Source organism: Streptopelia decaocto, assembly GCF_964273445.1.
Source record: "Streptopelia decaocto genome assembly, chromosome: 26".
NCBI lineage: Eukaryota > Metazoa > Chordata > Aves > Columbiformes > Columbidae > Streptopelia > Streptopelia decaocto.
This window is the reverse complement of record NC_138681.1, coordinates 1734356-1753182: the sequence shown is the minus strand read 5'-3', so window position 1 is coordinate 1753182 and position 18827 is coordinate 1734356. Positions and strand designations below refer to the sequence as shown.

At 65.4% G+C, this 18827-nt stretch overlaps 1 protein-coding gene across 1 annotated transcript; it reads left to right on the top strand.

Moving 5' to 3' along the window:
* Positions 1-206: 206 nt before the first annotated feature.
* Positions 207-17776, top strand: CGN (cingulin). The gene is made up of 21 exons (XM_082073103.1): positions 207-650; positions 5405-6224; positions 6317-6417; positions 6818-6887; positions 6997-7092; positions 7266-7387; positions 8529-8670; positions 8743-8955; positions 10142-10290; positions 11185-11326; positions 11400-11588; positions 11663-11869; positions 12327-12572; positions 13520-13690; positions 13774-13935; positions 14659-14748; positions 16388-16471; positions 16834-16952; positions 17040-17148; positions 17220-17383; positions 17461-17776. Exons 1-21 carry the CDS (start codon positions 223-225, stop codon positions 17600-17602), a joined length of 3966 nt encoding a protein of 1321 aa, XP_081929229.1. The 5' UTR covers positions 207-222; the 3' UTR covers positions 17603-17776.
* Positions 17777-18827: the final 1051 nt, after the last annotated feature.

The window sequence follows — 18827 nt, the reverse complement described above, 5'->3', positions numbered from 1 at the left end:
GCTCCCCCCAACCCCATTGTTGCCCCCCAGACCCAATGCTGTCCCCCCAACCTGCCCCCCCAGCCCCCTCTGCCCCCCCAAACCTGCTCCCCCAACTTCCCAGTTTCTCCAGACCCACCCCCCAACCCCTCCCCATCCCCCACATCCTCCCCATCCCACATCCTCCCCGTGCCCGGAGCCCCCGGCCCCTCCGGCGCTCACAGGGTGCGGGTGAAGGGCACGATGCCGGTGACGGGGCCGGGCCCGCCGGGGATGTACGTTTGTCCCGGGGCTGGGCCCCCGGCCCAGAACGGCGGCGGCGCCCGCGCTCCCCCGACCTCCATCTTAGTCACGGTGCGGCCCGCGCTGCGCAGGCGCCAAGGAAGCGCGGCCACTCCCGGCCGCCGTAGGAGGGGGCGTGGTCACGTGTGTCGGCTCGCCTTTGGCTTGAGGGCTGCGCCGGACGCCATCTTGTGTGTGGCGGAACGCTCCTGCGTGGGGACGGGGACGGGAGGGCCTGGGAGCGTCCCCGCCACACCGTGCCCTGGGGAGCAGACAGGGACGGGGGAGCCGTTTGGGAGCACGAAAGCGCCGCTGCCCCCGCCGCCCCCTCCGCTGCCACCGGTGCGGCTCCCTCCCCAAGATGGCGGCACAGGGCGGGGCGGCACCATGTGCGTCACGTGACGGCCGTACAGGGGAGGGCCGTTCGCGGGATGGAGGCGTGGTTGGGGGGGCGTGACCTGCCGCTCTGACTCCGCCCCGGGGCGGGGCCGGGCGCGGCGCGGTCCAATGGGCGGTGCTGGGGGCGGGGCCTGGGCGAAGGTAACAGGTTGCGGTGGGAGCGGCGGGAGCGGCGGCGGCGGTGAGTGCGGGGACACGGGGACAGGGGGACATGGGGACAGGGGGCTGCTGTCCCGGGGGGTTCTGCTGCCCCGGGGCTGTACTGCTTTATGGTAGAGCCTATAGGAGCTGGGCCATAGGGGCTGCTGTCCTGGGGGGGGTCCTGTGGTCCCGGGGGGGTCCTGCCCTATGGCAGCGTCCATAAGGGCTGTTATTTCTGGTGCATGTCCTGCCCTGTGGCAAAGCCTATAGGGCTGGGGCTATAGGGGTTGCTGTTCCGGAGTGTGCACTACCCTATGGCAAAGCCTATAGGGGCTGGGGCTATAGGGACTGCTGTTCCGGGAGTGTGCACTACCCTATGGCAAAGCCTATAGGGGCTGGGGCCATAGGGGCTGCTGTTCCGGAGTGTGCGCTACCCTATGGCAAAGCCTATAGGGGCTGGGGCCATATGGGCTGCTGTTCCGGGAGTGTGCGCTACCCTATGGCAAAGCCTATAGGGGCTGGGGCCATATGGGCTGCTATTCCGGGAGTGTGCACTACCCTATGGCAAAGCCTATAGGGGCTGGGGCCATAGGGGCTGCTGTTCCGGGAGTGTGCGCTACCCTATGGCAAAGCCTATAGGGGCTGGGGCTATAGGGGCTGCTGTTCCGCGAGTGTGCGCTACCCTATGGCAAAGCCTATAGGGGCTGGAGCTATAGGGGTGCCCTGCCCTTTGGCAGCTCCCATAGGGGCCGGGTGTGTAGGCATTGCCCTTCCTGGAGCGTGCTGTTCCCTCTGGCAGCGCCTATAGGGACTGTTGGCTTTGGCACGTGTCCTGCCCTATGGCAGCGCCTATATGGGCTGGGCCATAGGTGGTGTCCTTCCCGGGGTGTGCCCTGTCCGGTTGTGGAACATATAGGGGCTGGGCCATAGGGGCTTTCCTTTGGGGGCTGAGCCTATAGAAGATGCTATAGGGGGTGGCTCTATGGGGACCCTTGTCCTGGGCGTGTGCTCAACCTATAGCAGTCCCCTAAGTGTCTCTTACCCTATAGCAGATCCTATAGGGAGCCCCCAAGCTGCTCCCTGAGTGGACGACCTGGGTTGTTGCTGTTCCCCAGGGGATCTACTGTCCCCTATAGGAGCTGCTTTACATCCCCTCTGGGGACTGTCCCTTCCATAGGGGACCAGAACAGAGAATCTGGGGCTCAGCTTTTGTCCCCGTCACCCCCCAACCCACCCGCTGCCTCCAGGCTCGTCTGTGTCCCCGTGTCCCCAGCGCGCGGGTCCCATCCTCCCCGGGGTCACTCCCCGTTTTGGGGTGAAACCGGCGCATCCGCGTCACCCGTTGCTTTGTGCGGATCCGCCTTGTGTCCCCGGGGAAACATCCATCAAAATAACTCCGGTTTCATGGCGCGATTCGCTTGGAAACCACTAAACGGACCCAATCGGCGCCGCGGGAAACACCGTGCGGTGCGGCCGCGGTGGAGATTGTGGTTTGGTGCCGGTTTGGTGACCCCGCGTCGGGCAGAAACGAGATTTTCCAGTATGGCGGTTGATGATTAACCCCAGGGCGCTGCCCGCCAAGGAATTTGGAATTTGGTTCTTATCAGCTCCTTGTCGGAGCCCCGGGGGGACGTCACCTGCGGGGTGACCCTTGTCCCCGCGACATCTCACCTCCCCCGGCCCGGCGCGGTGTCACGGCGTCACCGGCGCCCCGGCCCCGCCGCGTGACGCAGGTGTCGCGGTTTCGGGTTCCTCCGACCCGGCCGAGCGCTCCTGGGCTTTGCGGCGGAGCAGGAACAGCCGGAGCTGGGCAGGGCGCGGGCGCCAGGAACCAACCCCGGACTTTGGCACGAGCGAAACCGGCGCTGCGGCAAACAGGGTGGAGCCGAGCCGGGAACGCGCCAAAAAACAGGTGACGGGGAAACACGCCGAGTCGGTGACATTTTGGGGTGACGTGATGCCCTCTGTTCCCCATGCCTGCGGTTGCACGACCCGCTCGGTTCGCACACGAGTAGCGGGAAACCGGCTCCGGCATCACCGCCCGGAATGTGATGCCGGCGGTTGAATGATCCATCCGACCTTGCCGAGGCAGGATCGGCCCGACCCCGCGGCCGTCGCCGGTGCCCCCCGGTGCTGCTGGGGAACCGGGGCGACCCGCGGGACTCGGAGCCTTTTCCAGCGGCGCCTGCACGTTGCAAAACAGCTTTTCTGGGTGACCGTCCCGGGCACAAAGGGCTCATTGTGCGGCCGGTGCGGAGTTGGCCGCTCGCCATCCCAGCTGCGGTGCCGGAGCTGCGTGACCACCGGCCACGGTCCCTCCTGCCGCGTCCAAGAACCCGCTGGTTTATCCCCAATTTTAGCCGCTTTGCCCCTCGCCGCCCACCCAAAGGCCTCCCCTTCCCGTTTGCTGGAACATCCTGAACTTTGCTGCCCCGGCTGCTTCCCCCTCCTTGGATCGTGTCCGTCTCTGCGGGCTGAGGGGACATTGCGGTCCCCAAGGTGACACTGCGGTCCCCGAGGGACAGGACTGATGGGATTTGCTCCAGGGTGTGTTGATAAACCGGTGTCCGTCGCTGATCTCGTTAGCAGGACGCGGTGCAGGGATAACGAGCTCAGGAGCCGGGGGCTCTTCTTCCATCCTCTGCTCTTGTTCGTAATTAAACCCGGTGGCTGCGGCGCTGCCGTCACCGTGGCGTCCGGGCAGGGACGCAGGGACCCGGGTGACACCGGAGTCGCCGCAGGAGCTGCCGCTGCTGGGTTGTGACCGGGGACGTGAGCAGATGGCGCCGACAGGAGCTGGCAGGGCTGGGGGAGCGAGCAGCAAGTCCTTCCTGGCACTGCCCGGCACCCGCGGCTGCTCCAGCACCGCCGGCAGAAAGCCGGGTCCTGCGGCAGCTCCGGCGTCCACCGCTCCGTCTGTATCCATTCTTGGCATCCTCCCCTCCACCTGCATCCCTGCTGAGTATCCTCCCCTGCACCTGCATCCCTGCTGAGCATCTCCACCTGCATCCCTGCTGAGCATCTCCACCTGCATCCCTGCTGAGCATCCTCCCCTGCACCTGCATCAATTCTGAGCATCATCCCCTCCACCTGCATCCCTGCTGAGCATCTTCCCTCCACCTGCATCCCTTCTGAGCATCTTCCCTCCACCTGCATCCCTTCTGAGCATCTTCCCTGTACCTGCATCCTCCCTGCATCTTCACCTGCATCCCGGCTGAGCATCCTCCCCTCCATCCCTGCTGGGCATCCCCTGCTCCATCTGCATCCGTTCTTGGCATCCTCCCCTCCACCTGCATCCCCTTGAGCATCCTCCCCTCCATCCCATCCCTGCTGAGCATCCTCCACCTGCATCCCCCTGAGCATCCTCCACCTGCATCCCCCTGAGCATCCTCCACCTGTATCCCCCCCTGAGCATCCTCCACCTGCATCCCCCCCTGAGCATCCTCCACCTGCATCCCCCTGAGCATCCTCCACCTGCATCCCCCTGAGCATCCTCCACCTGCATCCCCCCCTGAGCATCCTCCACCTGCATCCCCCCCTGAGCATCCTTCACCTGCATCCCCCCCTGAGCATCCTTCACCTGCATCCCCCCCTGAGCATCCTCCACCTGCATCCCCCCCTGAGCATCCTCCACCTGCATCCCCCCCTGAGCATCCTCCACCTGCATCCCCCTGAGCATCCTCCACCTGCATCCCCCTGAGCATCCTCCACCTGTATCCCCCTGAGCATCCTCCACCTGCATCCCCCTGAGCATCCTCCACCTGCATCCCCCTGAGCATCCTCCACCTGCATCCCCCTGAGCATCCTCCACCTGCATCCCCCTGAGCATCCTCCACCTGCATCCCCCTGAGCATCCTCCACCTGCATCCCCCTGAGCATCCTCCACCTGCATCCCCCTGAGCATCCTCCACCTGCATCCCCCTGAGCATCCTCCACCTGCATCCCCCTGAGCATCCTCCACCTGTATCCCCCTGAGCATCCTCCACCTGCATCCCCCTGAGCATCCTCCACCTGCATCCCCCTGAGCATCCTCCACCTGCATCCCCGCTGAGCTCCAGGTGCCCAGTTTATTTACAGCGGAGGAAGGAGCCGCAGGTGCTCCCGGTGTGTGTGGTGACAGAACGGTGCTGGGGGGTGAAAACATGGTCCCACCGGCCTGATTTGGGGCTTTTCCGTCCCTTAACCCCCCTGGTCCCCATGGGGAGCTCCCCCCGCACCGTGTCCCCCGCTCCGGCCGGCGTCGCCGGGGCTGCCGCCGGGACCGAGTGGGAGGTGACATCACGCTGCTCCCAATATGTCACTGCTCATCTGTTCCCTCCCCACGGGACGCGGGGACACGGGGGCCGGGGCGATGCCGGGGGACGCCCGGGCTGCAGCGTTCAACCAAGGTCCCAGCGTCCCCTCTGTGTCCCCTCCATGTCCCCAGGGTCCGGTTGTGATGCCGCAGCAGACTGGGGGGGGTTCAGCTCTCCCTGTCCCCTCCCAGAGCAGCAGGCGATGCTGGTGCCGTATCCCCATCCTGGTGACGCCGCAGCGGTGACACCGGTGTCCCCCGGCTCCCCGTCCCCGCTCGCAGGGTGACCGTGCCCATCTGTCCCCCCAGGACCGCGGTGCCGAGCGCCGGGATGGAGCCGCAGAGCCCGCTGGACCACGGCGTCCAGATCCGCTTCATCACGGACCTGCAGGAGCCGCGCAGGCCCCCCCGGCCCCGCGGCAAAGCCGGCACGTACGGCGTGGCCGTGCGCGTCCAGGGCATCGCCGGCCAGCCCTTCGTCGTCCTCAACAGCGGCGACAAGGGCGGCGACTCCTTCGGGGTGCAGATCAAGAGCGACGGCTCCTTCGCCGGCCCCCCCGCCGGCCCTCGGCCCCCCGCAACTGATTTGGACCTACCGGAGAACCCCCGCAGCTCCGACGACGACGAGGGGCCCCCCCGGGACCTGCGCAGGTCACAGTCCCACGGGGACCTGCTCAGGGCCACCATCGAGGAGCCCGTGGCCACCGTTGCTCCCCACGCCGCCCGGCACAACCGCGTTGCAGCCATGGGGAAGAGCAGCAGCTTGGCCAACATCGCGCCGGAGCGCGGCGAAGCCTCGCGGGCCGCGGGCCCCTCGCCGGACGCGGGCGGCGGCGACGTGGACACCGAACCGCTGGGCTCGGTGGATTCGCTCATCAGCAAGTTCGACGGGCCGGGGCCGGCGCGGGGGCGCGTGGCGCGAAGGGGCCGCGTCCCCCCCGAGCACAGGAAGCGCTCACAGAGCCTGGACGGCCGTGGTCGGCGCCGCGACGCGCCGGACGCCGCGGGGCTGAGCGGGACCCAGCGCCGCCCCGGCAGCGGCCGCCCCGCGGGGTCCCCCGAGGACACGGGGACACGGAGCCAGCGCGGGGCCCGGGGAGCCGAGGAGCCGCCGGCCGAGCGGCTGCAGGTATTGGGGTTCGCGGGGGTCGCGGCTCCTTAATTTGGGGGGGGACGCTGGTGTCCTCGTGGGACCTGAGCTGGTGTTGGTCCCCGCGGCAGCTCAAATCCACCCCGGACCTGCTGCGGGACCAGCGGGAGGTCACCCAGCCCGGCGGCACCGAGGACCCCAAGGAGCTCATCTACGGCATCCTGAGAGAGGGGTGAGCCCCTAAAACCCCCCAAAGCCCCCCAAATGTCTCCAAAACGCCTAAAGACCCCCCAGCCCTGTTCCCAAAGTGCCCGGGGGCTGTGGGGCAGCTTGGGAGTGGAGATGGGCCAGGATTTGGGGGGAGCGAGTGGCAAAGGCCTTGGGGTGCCCCCAGTCCTGTCCCCCCAACTGCCTCCCTGTGTCCCCAACCTCCCCGCTGGGTCCCCCACATCCTCCTCATGTCCCCAACCACTCCCCCGTCCCAAATCACATCCTCCTCATGTCCCCAACCACACCCACCCCGTCCCAAATCACCTCCTCCCCTTGTCCCCAACCTCCTCCCCTTGTCCCCAACCTCCTCCCCTTGTCCCCAACCTCCTCCCCGTGTCCCCAACCTCCTCCTGCTGCCACAGGAGCAACGAGAGCGAAATGTCCCTGAAGAGGAAAACTCAGCGGCTGCTGGAGAAGCTGCAGGAGCTGGCGGTGAGTTGGGGGGGTCACTGGTCCCTCACCCCCCCGGGGGCTCCGGCCGGGTGAGCGGGGACCCAGCGGTGGCTCCAAACCCCCCGAGTGAGCCCAGGGGTGTCCCCAGGTGCCCCCCAAGGCCACGACGTGTCCCCAGCCCCAGCACAGGGACCTGGCCAGGCAGGTGGAGGAGCTGCAGGAGAAGCTGGACGAGGAGACCAAGGTGACACCGGGCAGGAGGTTGGGGACGCTGGGAGGGACACGGGGTGGCAAGTGACATCCTGGGCAGTGGGGACACACTGTGGGTCACCGAGGAGAGACCAAATGTCCTCCCCAAGGTGTTTCAGGGCCGCTGGGGAGGGGACAGGGGACGTGAGCGTGTCCCCTCGCCCGCAGCTCCGCCAGAAGCTGGAGCTGCCCGGGGAGCCGGCGAAGCTGCGAGAGGCCGAGGGCGAGAACCGGCGGCTGCGGGCGGCCCTGGAGGCCACATCCCAGGAGCTGCAGAGGAGGACGCAGGAGTGAGAGCCGCGCCGGGGCTGGGGCGTCCGTCTGTCCTTGCCATGGGGCTGGGGCGTCCGTCTGTCCTTGCCATGGGGCTGGGGCGTCCATCTGTCCTTGCCATGGGGCTGGGGCGTCTGTCTGTCCTTGCCATGGGGCTGGGGCGTCCGTCTGTCCTTGCCATGGGGCTGGGGCGTCCGTCTGTCCTTGCGATGGGGCTGGGGCGTCTGTCTGTCCTTGCCATGGGGCTGGGGCGTCCGTCTGTCCTTGCCATGGGGCTGGGGCGTCCGTCTGTCCTTGCCATGGGGCTGGGGCGTCCGTCTGTCCTTGCCATGGGGCTGGGGCGTCCGTCTGTCCTTGCCATGGGGCTGGGGACGTCTGTCTGTCTTTGTGATGGGGCTGAGGGCTTCTGTATGTCTTCATGATAGGGCTGGGGATGTCTGTCTGTCCTTGCGATGGAGCTGGAGACTTCTGTCTGTCTTCATGATGGGACTGGGGATGTCTGTCTGTCCCTACAATGGGGCTGGGGACATCTGTCTGTCCCCACAACAGGGCTGGGGATGTCTGTCTGTCTTCATGATGGGACTGGGGACGTCTGTCTGTTGCTACAATGGGGATGGGGACGTCTGTCTGTCCCTACAATGGGGATGGGGACATCTGTCTGTCCCTACAATGGGGCTGGGGACGTCTGTCTGTCCCCACGACAGGGCTGGGGACGTCTGTCTGTCCCCACGACAGGGCTGGGGACGTCTGTCTGTCCCCACGATGGGGCTGGGGACATCTGTCTGTCCCTACAATGGGGCTGGGGATGTCTGTCTGTCATTGTGATGGGGCTGGGCACATCCCTCTGTCCCCGCAATGGGGCTGGGGACATCAGTCTGTCCCCATGACAGGGCTGGGGATGTCTGTCTGTCTTCACGATGGAGCTGGGGACATCCCTCAGTCCCCACAATGGGGCTGGGGACATCAGTCTGTCCCTGCAGCAGTGCTGGCGATGTCCGTCTGTCCCCAGAACTGGCTCCATGGTGTGGGGATGCCCAGGGAGCGCAGGGCGGGTGGCGATTGTCCTCGCTGTCCCCATCAGGGTGGATGTGGCTGGCGTCCCTGTGGCCAGGACATCCCCCTGAATGTCCCCATGTCCCCCTGAATGTCCCCGGCCAGGCTGAGCGCGGTGACAGCAGCCAAGGACCAGTTGGAGACGCGGCTGCGCCAGCACCAGGACCAACTTATGGAGACGCAACAAGAGCTCGACCGCCTGCGCCAGGACCCCGGCGCTGCCCCGGCCGGCGCCGCCGCGCACAAGGTAACGGCGACAGCCACACGAGCGTCCCCCCGCGCCACCCGCCGCCACCAGCGCCGTGTCCCCGCGTCGCAGGAGCTGGCGGAGGCGCGGGAGGAGCTGGAGGAGCTGCGGGGCCGGCGGCTGCGGCTGGAGGAGCAGCTGCGGCTGCGGGAGCGCGAGCTGACGGCGCTGAAGGGCGCGCTCAAGGAGGAGGTGGCCGCGCACGACCGCGAGCTGGACCGCGTGCGGCAGCAGTGCCAGAGCGACGTGGAGACGCTGCGGCGCAGCATGGAGGACATCTCGCAGGTGTGGGGACATGGCGCACGGCTGGGGACACGGGGACATCCCGCAGGTGTGGGGACACGGGGACATCCCGCAGGTGTGGGGACATCTCGCAGGTGTGGGGACACGGCGACATCTCGCAGGTGTGGGGACATCACGCACGGCTGGGGACATGGGGACATCCCGCAGGTGTGGGGACATCCCACAGGTGTGGGGACACGGGGACATCTCGCAGGTGTGGGGACATCTCGCAGGTGTGGGGACACGGGGACATCTCGCAGGTGTGGGGACATCTCGCAGGTGTGGGGACACGGGGACATCTCGCAGGTGTGGGGACATCTCGCAGGTGTGGGGACACGGGGACATCCCGCAGGTGTGGGGACATCTCGCAGGTGTGGGGACACGGGGACATCTCGCAGGTGTGGGGACATCGCGCACATCTGGGGATACAGGGACATCCCACAGGTGTGGGGTCATCCCACAGGTGTGGGGACACAGGGACATCTCGCAGGTGTGGGGACATCTCGCAGGTGTGGGGACACGGGGACATCTTGCAGGTGTGGGGACATGGGGATACATGGGGACATCTCACAGGTGTGGGGACACGGGGACATCCCACAGGTGTGGGGACGTCATGCAGGTGTGGGGACATCCCACAGGTGTGGGGACATCTCGCAGGTGTGGGGACACGGGGACATCTCGCAGGTTTGGGGACATGGGGATTTATGGGGACATCCCACAGGTGTGGGGACACGGGGACACCTTGCAGGTTTGGGGACGTGGGGATATATGGGGACATCCCACAGGTGTGGGGACATCTCACAGGTGTGGGGACACGGGGACATCTCGCAGGTGTGGGGACATCGCGGAGTTTGGTGACTCCGAGGTTCCGTGATCCTCGGTTTGGTGACTCCGAGGTTCCGTGATCCCTCGGTTTGGTGACTCCGAGGCTCCGTGATCCTCGGTTTGGTGACTCCGAGGCTCCGTGATCCTCGGTTTGGTGACTCCGAGGCTCCGTGATCCTCGGTTTGGTGACTCCGAGGCTCCGTGATCCTCGGTTTGGTGACTCCGAGGTTCCGTGATCCCTCGGTTTGGTGACTCCGAGGCTCCGTGATCCTCGGTTTGGTGACTCCGAGGCTCCGTGATCCTCGGTTTGGTGACTCCGAGGCTCCATGATCCTCGGTTTGGTGACTCCGAGTCCTGTCCCCAGGACCAGGCCAGCCTGGAGTCGGAGCGGCAGCGGATCGGCGCAGTGCTGCGGAACCTGCAGCGGGAGCTGGAGGAGAGCGCGGAGGAGACGGGGCACTGGCGGGACCTGTTCCAGAAGAACAAGGACGAGCTCCGCGCCGCCAAGCAGGAGTGGGTGCCGAGCTGGGCTTTGGGGGGTCCAGCCGCCCGTGAGCATCGTTAGTGTAGAGCTCGTTAAAATGGGTCGATGTCTGGGATGGGACTGGAGCGCAAGTGTGATGGGAGCGGCTGAGGGAGCTCGAGTTGCGCCAGGGGAGGTTGAGGTTGGAAATTTGGGAGAATTTCTTCCCAAAAGGGTTGTTGGGTGTTGGAACAGGTGAAGTGGTGGAGTCACCATCCCTGGAGGGCTGGACAGACGGACATGAGGTTCTCAGGACATGAGGCAGTGACAGGGGTGGGTTATGGTTGGACTCCATGATCTGGAGGGGCTTGTCCAACCAAAATGGTGATTCTGTGATCATGGAAGGGTTTGGGTTGGGAGGGACCTTCAAAGACCATCTAGTCATGGGCAGGGACATCTCCAGCAGGTCAGGGACATCCAACCAGATCAGGGACATCCCAAACAGGTCAGGGACATCCAACCAGATCAGGGATGTCCCCAATCAGACCAGCTTGCTCAGGGCCCCATCAAACTTGACCTTGGATGTTCTCAGGGATGGTTCAGCCACCACCTCTCTGAGCAACCTGGTTTTCCCACCCTCAGCGTCAAAAATGGAGTTTGGAGATGGGACCTTGGGGATGATTCTTCCCCAAAGGGCTGTGGGGCATTGGAACAGGCTGCCCAGGGCAGTGCTGGAGTCACCATCCCTGGAGGGTTGGACAGACGGACACGAGGTTCTCAGGACATGGGGCAGTGCTAGAGCTGGGTTATGGTCGGACTCGATGATCTTGAGGCGCTTTCCCAACCAAAACGATTCATTGATTCTCCTCCCTGGGCACGCGGGGGCTCCCGGAGCGCGTGGGGCCGGGGGGCGGGTTCGGTGTCCCCATCGTGCCCCTCCGCAGGCTGCTGCAGGTGAAGCTGGAGCGCGAGGAGCTGGAGGACGAGCTGCGGGAGCTGCGCGAGCGCTTGGCGGCCGCTCGCCAGGAGACGGAGCGGGCGCGGGGCAGCGCGGGGGACCCCGGCGAGCTGGACGCTCTGCGCAAGGTGCGCGAGGCGAGCGCGGGGGGGACCGCGGCGGCACCGACGGTCCCCAAAACGCCGACCCCCCGCATCCCAGGAGCTGCGGGAGGCGCGGGAGCAGCAGCGGGAGCTGGCGGAGCAGCGGCAGAGCCGCGACGAGCGGCTGCGGCAGCGCGAGCAGGAGCTGGCGGCGCTGAGGGACGAGGCGTCCGGACACAGCGAGGAGCTGGAGCGGCTGCGCCGGGACCTGCAGCGGCTGCGGGAGGAGCGGGACGAGGCCACCGAGGTGGGCGCGCGACCGGGGGGAGTCGGGTCCGAGCCCACGTTGTCCCCGCGGTTCATCCCGCGGTTGCGTCGCAGGCGAAGGCGGCGCTGGAGAGCGCGCGGGCGGCGGCGGAGCAGGCGCGGGGGGCGGCCGAGAGCGGGCGGCGGGAGCTGCAGGAGCAGAACGACGACCTGAGGAGGAAGATCCAGGGGCTGGAGGAGCAGCTGAAGGACTACGAGCGCTTGGGAGAGAGCTGGGAGGGCTCCCAGGCGCGGCTCAAGGACAGAGTCGCCAAGCTGGAGGTGAATGCGGGTGCTGCCGAGCTGCTCCCCGGGTGATGAGGAGGAATGAGGAAAGGGTGAGGGAGCTGGAGAAGAGGAGACTGAGGGGGGACTCATTCCTGGGGATCAAGATGGAAAGGGGCAGTGTCAGGAGGATGGAGCCAGGCTCTGCTGGTGACAACCAGGGACAGGACAAGGGGCAATGGGTGCAAAGTGCAACACAGGAGGTTCCGCTGGAAGATGAGAAGCAACTTGTTGGGGTGAGGGTGGCAGAGCCTGGCCCAGGCTGCCCAGGGAGGGTGTGGAGTCTCCTTCTCTGCAGACATTCCAACCCCCTGGACACCTTCCTGTGGAACCTCAGCTGGGTGTTCCTGCTCCGGGGGGATTGCACTGGATGAGCTTTCAACCCTCCAACCCTGACACTCTGGGGTTCTGTGTGAGCAGCTTCGTCCCCTCCTGTCACCCGTTGTCCCCGCAGGCCGAGCGGCGGCAGCTGGAGGAGTCTCTGGGGGCGGCCGGGCAGCGGGAGCAGGAGCTGAGCGCGGCGCGGCGGCAGCGGGAGGAGGCGGAGCGGGCGCTGGCGCGGCTGGCGCAGGAGCAGCGGGAGCTCAGCGCCGCGGTGCAGGACGAGCGGCGCCACAAGGAGCAGCTGCAGCGCAGCCGGGACGAGCTGGAGGAGCAGAAGCGGCTGCTCGACCGCACCACCCAGAAGCTCAATAAAGAGGTTTGGAGGACACCTGATGGCTCCCCAATGTCCCCAGAGGCTCCATAAAACCACATTGTCCCCAGGGATCGGTCCCCTGGTGTCCCAAGGGTGTTCCCTGTCCCTGCTCGGTCAGGTGGGGCTGCTGCCCTCCCAGTGACACTCCTGAGCCCATGGGGCAGGAATGTCCCCTCTATGGGCATCTTGTCCCCACTTGGGCCATCAGCTCGTGACAGGTTGGTCACCAGATGTCCCTGGGTCCTGAGCTGTCCCCAACCCCTGAGCTGTCCCCAACTCCTGAGCTGCCCCTGGGTCCTGAACTGTCCCCAGTTGTCCCCTGAGCCATCCCCAGCCCCTGAGCTGTCCCAAACTGTCCCCTGAGCTGTCACCAATTGTCCCCTGAGCTGTCCCTGGGTCCTGAGCTGTCTTCAGTTCTCCTCTGAGCTGTCCCTGTCCCCTGAGCTGTCCCAAACTGTCCCCTGAGCCATTCCCAGCCCCTGAGCTGTCCCAAACTGTCCCCTGAGCCATTCCCAGCTTCTGAGCTGTCCCAAGCTGTCCCCTGAGCTGTCCCTGTCCCCTGAGCTGTCCCAAATTGTCCCCTGAGCCATCCCCAGCCCCTGAGCTGTCCCCAGCTGTTCCCCGAGCTGTCCCTGGGTCCTGAGCTCTCACCAATTGTCCCCTGAGCTGTCCCCAGCTCCTGAGCCATCCCCAATTGTCCCCTGAGCTGTCCCCAATTGTCCCCTGAGCTGTCCCTGGGTCCTGAGCTGTCGTCAGTTGTCCCCTGAGCTGTCCCCAATTGTCCCCTGAGCCATCCCCAGCCCCTGAGCTGTCCCCAGCTGTCCCCTGAGCTGTCCCTGGGTCCTGAGCTCTCACCAATTGTCCCCTGAGCTGTCCCTGTCCCCTGAGCCATCCCCAACTGTCCCCTGAGCCGTCCCCAGCGTCCCCTGAGCCGCCCGCGCTCCGCGCAGCTGGAGCAGATGTCGCAGGAGTCGCAGCGCTCGCTGGGCGCGCTGCGGGCGCAGCTGGACGAGTTCCGCGACAAGTCGCGCCGGGAGCTGGCGGAGGCGCAGAAACAAGCCCAGGAGCGCGGCGCCGAGCTGGAGAGCGCGCGGCTCGGCACCGGGCGCCTGCAGGACGAGGTGGGTCCCGCCGCGTCCCCGCCGCGGGGGTGACACGGGGACGTGGGGACGCGGTGCGACGCGCGGCCGCGGTTTCGGCGCAGGTGGCGCGGCTGAAGCAGGCGCTGCAGGAGCAGCAGGCGCAGCGGGACAGCGCGCAGCTGGACAAGGAGCTGCTGCTGCAGCGGCTGCAGGGGCTGGAGCAGGAGCTGGAGAAGCGGCAGCGCGGGCAGGACGAGCGCTCGCGGCACGCCAGGGTGATGGAGGTGGGGGCGGCACCCCAGAATCCCCCGCGCCCCAAATCTCCCGCATCCCAAATCCCCCACACACCAAATCCCCTGCACCCCAACTGCCTGCGCCCCAAATCCCTTGCACCCCAACGACCTGCACCCTCAAATCCCCTGCACCCCAAATCCCCTGCACCCCAACCGCCTGCGCCCCAAATCCCCCGCACCCCAATCCCAATCTTTTCCTATTTCTTTTCCTATTATTGTTTCTATTTTTCCTGTTTCTGTTTCTGTTTCTGTTTCTACTTCTGTTTCTACTTCTGTTTCTACTTCTGTTTCTACTTTTCTATTTCTATTTTTCTATTTCTATTTTTCTATTTCTATTTTTCTATTTCTATTTTTCTATTTCTATTTTTCTATTTCTATTTTTCTATTTCTATTTCTTTTACTTCTCTCATTTCTATATCCATTTCTATTCTTCCCATTTCCCTTCATTAACCCCCAGCCCACCCACCCGTGTCCCATCTCTGCCCACTGTCCCTTGGGTGCACAGGGGGGGTCCCACCCCACCCCACCCCACCCACCCCACCCCATCCCATCCCACCCCACCCCATCCCACCCCATCCCTGCCCACTGTCCCTTGGGTGCTGGGTGCACGGGGGGGTCCCATCCCATCCTATCCCATCATCACCCCCAGGGTGTCCCCAGTCCCCCGTCTCCCCCCCGTGCCCCCCCAGCTCCGCTGAACCCCTGTGTGTGCAGGAGAAGGCCAAGCGGCTGGAGGAGGAGCTGGAGGAGGAGAAGGCGACGGTGGAGCTGCTGACGGAGCGGGTGACGCGCAGCAGGGAGCAGGTACGGACGGGGGGGCCCCAAAACTCAGGGGAGGTCCCCAGAACTCAGAGGGGGTCCCCAGAGCTCAGGGGGGTCCCCAAAACCCAGGGGTGTCCCCCAAACCCGGGGGTATCCCCCAAACCCAAGGGTGCAACAGCAGAACCCGCTGGCTGGGGGCAAACAGCACCAGGACCCCCATAGTCGGTACAACCCGAGTTCAAACCGCCTTAATGAGTCATTAAAAATAAACGAACCAACCGAGCGGACAAAAAAAAAAAAAAGGGATAAAAAGAAAAGAGAAACGAAACAAAACAAGGAGAAAAGAAATCGCGGCGTTGCAGGGTGAGGTTTGTGTTTGTGCAGGAGCTCGGGGTGGAAATCACCCGCGGCTCGGGCTCTCCCGCCCCATTAACCCACCTGCTAATTACCTTCAAAGCTGGAGCCGCTGGCTGAGCCTGCGCGGGCGGAGCTGCCGGCGCTGGGATCCACTGGGCTGTGCTGGGATTCACTGGGCTGTGCTGGGATCCCAGGACCCGGTAGCACTGGGATTTACTGGGATTTACTGGGATCCCAGGACATGGTGGTACTGAGATTTACTGGGATCCCGGGACCTGGCAGTACTGGGATTTACTGGGATCCCAGGGTGCCACTGGGATTTAGTGGGATCCCAGGACCCAGTAGCACTGGGATTTACTGGGATCCTGAATCCCAGTAGCACTGGGATTTACTGGGATTTACTGGGATCCTGAGACCCAGTAGCACTGGGATTTACTGGGATCCTAGGACCTAGGAGCACTGGGATTTACTGGGATCCAGTAGCAGTGGGATTTACCGGGGTTTACTGGGATCCCAGGACCCGGTAGCACTGGGATTTAGTGGGGTTTACTGGGATCCTGGGACCCAGTAGCACTGGGACTTACTGGGATCCTAGGGCAGCACTGGGATTTACTGGGATCCCAGGACCTGGCAGTACTGGGATTTACTGGGATCCTGGGACCCAGTAGCGCTGGGATTTATTGGGATCCCAGGATCTGTCGGCACTGGGATTTAGTGGGATCCTGGGACCCGGTAGCACTGGGATTTACTGGGACTTACTGGGATCCCGGGACCCGGTAGCACCGGGATTTACTGGGATCCTAGGGCAGCACTGGGATTTACTGGGATCCCAGGTCCTGGCAGTACTGGGATTTACTGGGATTTACTGGGATCCTGGGACCCAGTAGCACTGGGATTTACTGGGATCCCAGGATCTGTCGGCACTGGGATTTAGTGGGATCCCAGGACCCGGTAGCACTGGGATTTACTGGGACTTACTGGGACCTGGTAGCACTGGGATTTACTGGAATCCCGGGACCCGGTAGCACCGGGATTTACTGGGATCCCAGGGCGGCACCGGGACCCACCGCGGATCACCCCCCTTCCCGCCCGCGGTGCCGGCAGAGCCGCCACCGCCGCCGGGTTCCCCGTCCCAGTCCAACCAGTTTAAACGCTCCGGCGGAGCAAAAGCTGCAGCGCTGGTCCCCGGCGCTCGCCAGAATTCCCCTGGGAAGGAGCCAAACTCCTCTCGCTGGGGGTTTCGGTGTCGCCGAGCGCTGTGCCGGTGTCGCCGTGTCCCCGAGTGTCACCCTGTCACCAAGTGTCACCGTGTCCCCGTCCCCAGCTGGACCAGCTGCGCGCAGAGCTGCTGCAGGAACGATCCGGGCGCCAGGACCTGGAGTGTGACAAGGTCTCTCTGGAGCGGCAGGTGAGGGGACGCGGCGCAGTTTTGGGGCAAAACGGGGGGTTTTTTGGCCAACAAGAGCAGAAATGGAGGAGCCGAGTTGGGGACGAGCATCGCGACGGCTCCCGACCCCGATGGCCCCCGGCACGTCCCCGTCTCCGGTCTCGCCTCGTGTGCCAGCGCCTAATTGCCGTTATATAACCCGGCTCGTTACGGCTCCTCCTTGGGAAATGGGTTTCGGGGCCCTGACTCACCACCCGGGTTTACATAAGCCGGCTGGGTGCCAGGAGCCCCGCGGGGTGACGGGGGCGGCTTTGGGGCGTCCCCTCCTCCCCGGGAGCCCCGTGGGGTGACGGGGATGGTTTGTGGTGTCGCCGTCCCCGCAGAACAAGGAGCTGAAGAGCCGCTTGGCCAGCGCCGAGGGGCTGCAGAGACCCAGCGGGCACGTCCCGCAGCTGGAGGCGCGGGTGCAGGAGCTGCAGGAGCGGCTGCAAGCGGAGGAGAGGTGCCGTCCCCCATGTCCCCCGTGTCCCCCGTGTCCCCCGGAGCCTTCGGCCTCGCCAGGGCCCACCCAACCCACGGTTTGCCGCAGGGAGAAGAGCACCCTGCTGTCCTCCAACCGCAAGCTGGAGCGGAAGGTGAAGGAGCTGAGCATCCAGATCGAGGACGAGCGACAGCACGTCAGCGACCAGAAGGACCAGGTTGGGGACACCCGGGGGACCCTAGGGATGCTCATCGCTCATCCCACGGGACTCATCGCGTGTCCCCGCAGCTGAGCCTGCGGGTGAAGGCGCTGAAGCGGCAGGTGGACGAGGCGGAGGAGGAGATCGAGTGGCTGGAGGGGGCGCGGAAGAAGGCGCAGCGGGAGCTGGAGGAGCAGCAGGAGCTCAACGAGCAGCTCCAGAACCGCGTCACGGCGCTGGAGAAGGAGGCTTGGTAGGGAACGCCACACTGGGGGGGTGTCCCAGCCGTGTCCCCAGCACGGGGGGGTGACCCCTCTCGTCCCTCCCCAGGCGCAAAGCCGCCCGCTCGGCGGCCGATTCGTCCCTGCGTGACGAGCCGCTGAGCTCGGACGAGGAGTCCGACAGCGCCTACGGCCCGTCCTCCATCGCCTCGCTGCTCAACGAGCCCACCCTGCAGACCAGCTCCTGCTGACCCCCCCTGCACGGACAGAAACTCTCCTGGATGCACCGGCGTGAAGGACGGTGCCGGAAAAACACCGACACCCCCATTCTGTCCGGCGTCTTCGTCTCCATACGGGTCTTGGGGTGTTTGCGCCGGGGGAGCTGCTCCCCATGGCCGCTGTCCCCCCCAAGTCACCCAACGGGGCTCCCGGGGGGCCGAGTTGGTTTGTGTCCCCCTCTCCGTCCTCCTCGAGCGCTGTTTGAAATAAACGCCGGCGTTTTGGCGCCCGCGGCTCGTCGTGCGTGGCACCGCGCTCCTTCCCCGCTCCGCTGGATCTGGCCTGGAGATAAATCTTCGTTATCGCTAATTAACGAGGATGGGAGCCTTGCCAGCTGCTAATTAGCGCCATTGCGGTGATTGGCAGGTGGTTACTGCCGTTCCCCTCCGTGGCCTCGAGCGGGGCTGGGACGGTGCCCGGGGACCCGGCCGGTCCTGGCCCTGCTGCCTCAGTTTCCCCTCCCGTGCCCCGGTGATGTTGAACCAGCGGGGAGGGACACGGTGACAACAGCGGTGACAAACCCATCCGCTCCGCGGTCAGCGCTGTCCCCGCGTCACCAGCGCCGAGGGCCGTGCCCGGCAACCCACGGCGTCCCCCCCGCGGCCAAACCAGCCCGGCACAACCGGTTCTGCTCCTCCCGGCCACGCGTGTCGCAGCCGAGGTCAACCGCTGTCCCCACCCCGTGCCTCAGTTTCCCCAGCGGCTGCTCGGCCCGGCGAGGCTGCCGGGGCCCCGCTGTGCCTCAGTTTCCCCTGCGGGTACCATGGTGACGGGGTGGGGGGCCCTGGGGTGCATCTTCCATCCCAAACCCCCCCGGCACAGGGTGTTCCGTGAGCCTGAGGCCGGTTGAGCTCATCACACCGGTGTGTGGCGGTCGGTGCCACCGGCGCGGCACAGGGGCTGCGGCACCCACCGGGTGACCCCGCCGCTCTGGGTGGGGACACCCCAGCGTATTGGGGGACTGGGGGGGCAGGCCCTGCAGGACAACTTTGGCACAGCTCTGGTGTTGTTTGGCACGGGTTTGGCACAGTTTTTTTTGCACAAGTCTTGCATAGGTTTTGCACAGCTTTTTGCACAGCTTTTGCACGGTTTTTGCACACTTTGGCACGGTTTTTGCATGGTTTTGCACAGGTTTTACATGGGTTTTTTTGCACGGTTTTGCATATTTTGGCACACTTTTTTTGCATGGGTTTGGCA

Coding starts and splice junctions, on each gene's coding strand:
- CGN (XM_082073103.1), top strand. CDS start 223: ATGCCGGTGACGGGGCCGGGCCCGCCGGGGATGTACGTTTGTCCCGGG. Junction 17,149..17,219: donor TCAGCGACCAGAAGGACCAG/GTTGGGGACACC, acceptor GTGTCCCCGCAG/CTGAGCCTGCGGGTGAAGGC. Junction 17,384..17,460: donor GCGCTGGAGAAGGAGGCTTG/GTAGGGAACGCC, acceptor GTCCCTCCCCAG/GCGCAAAGCCGCCCGCTCGG.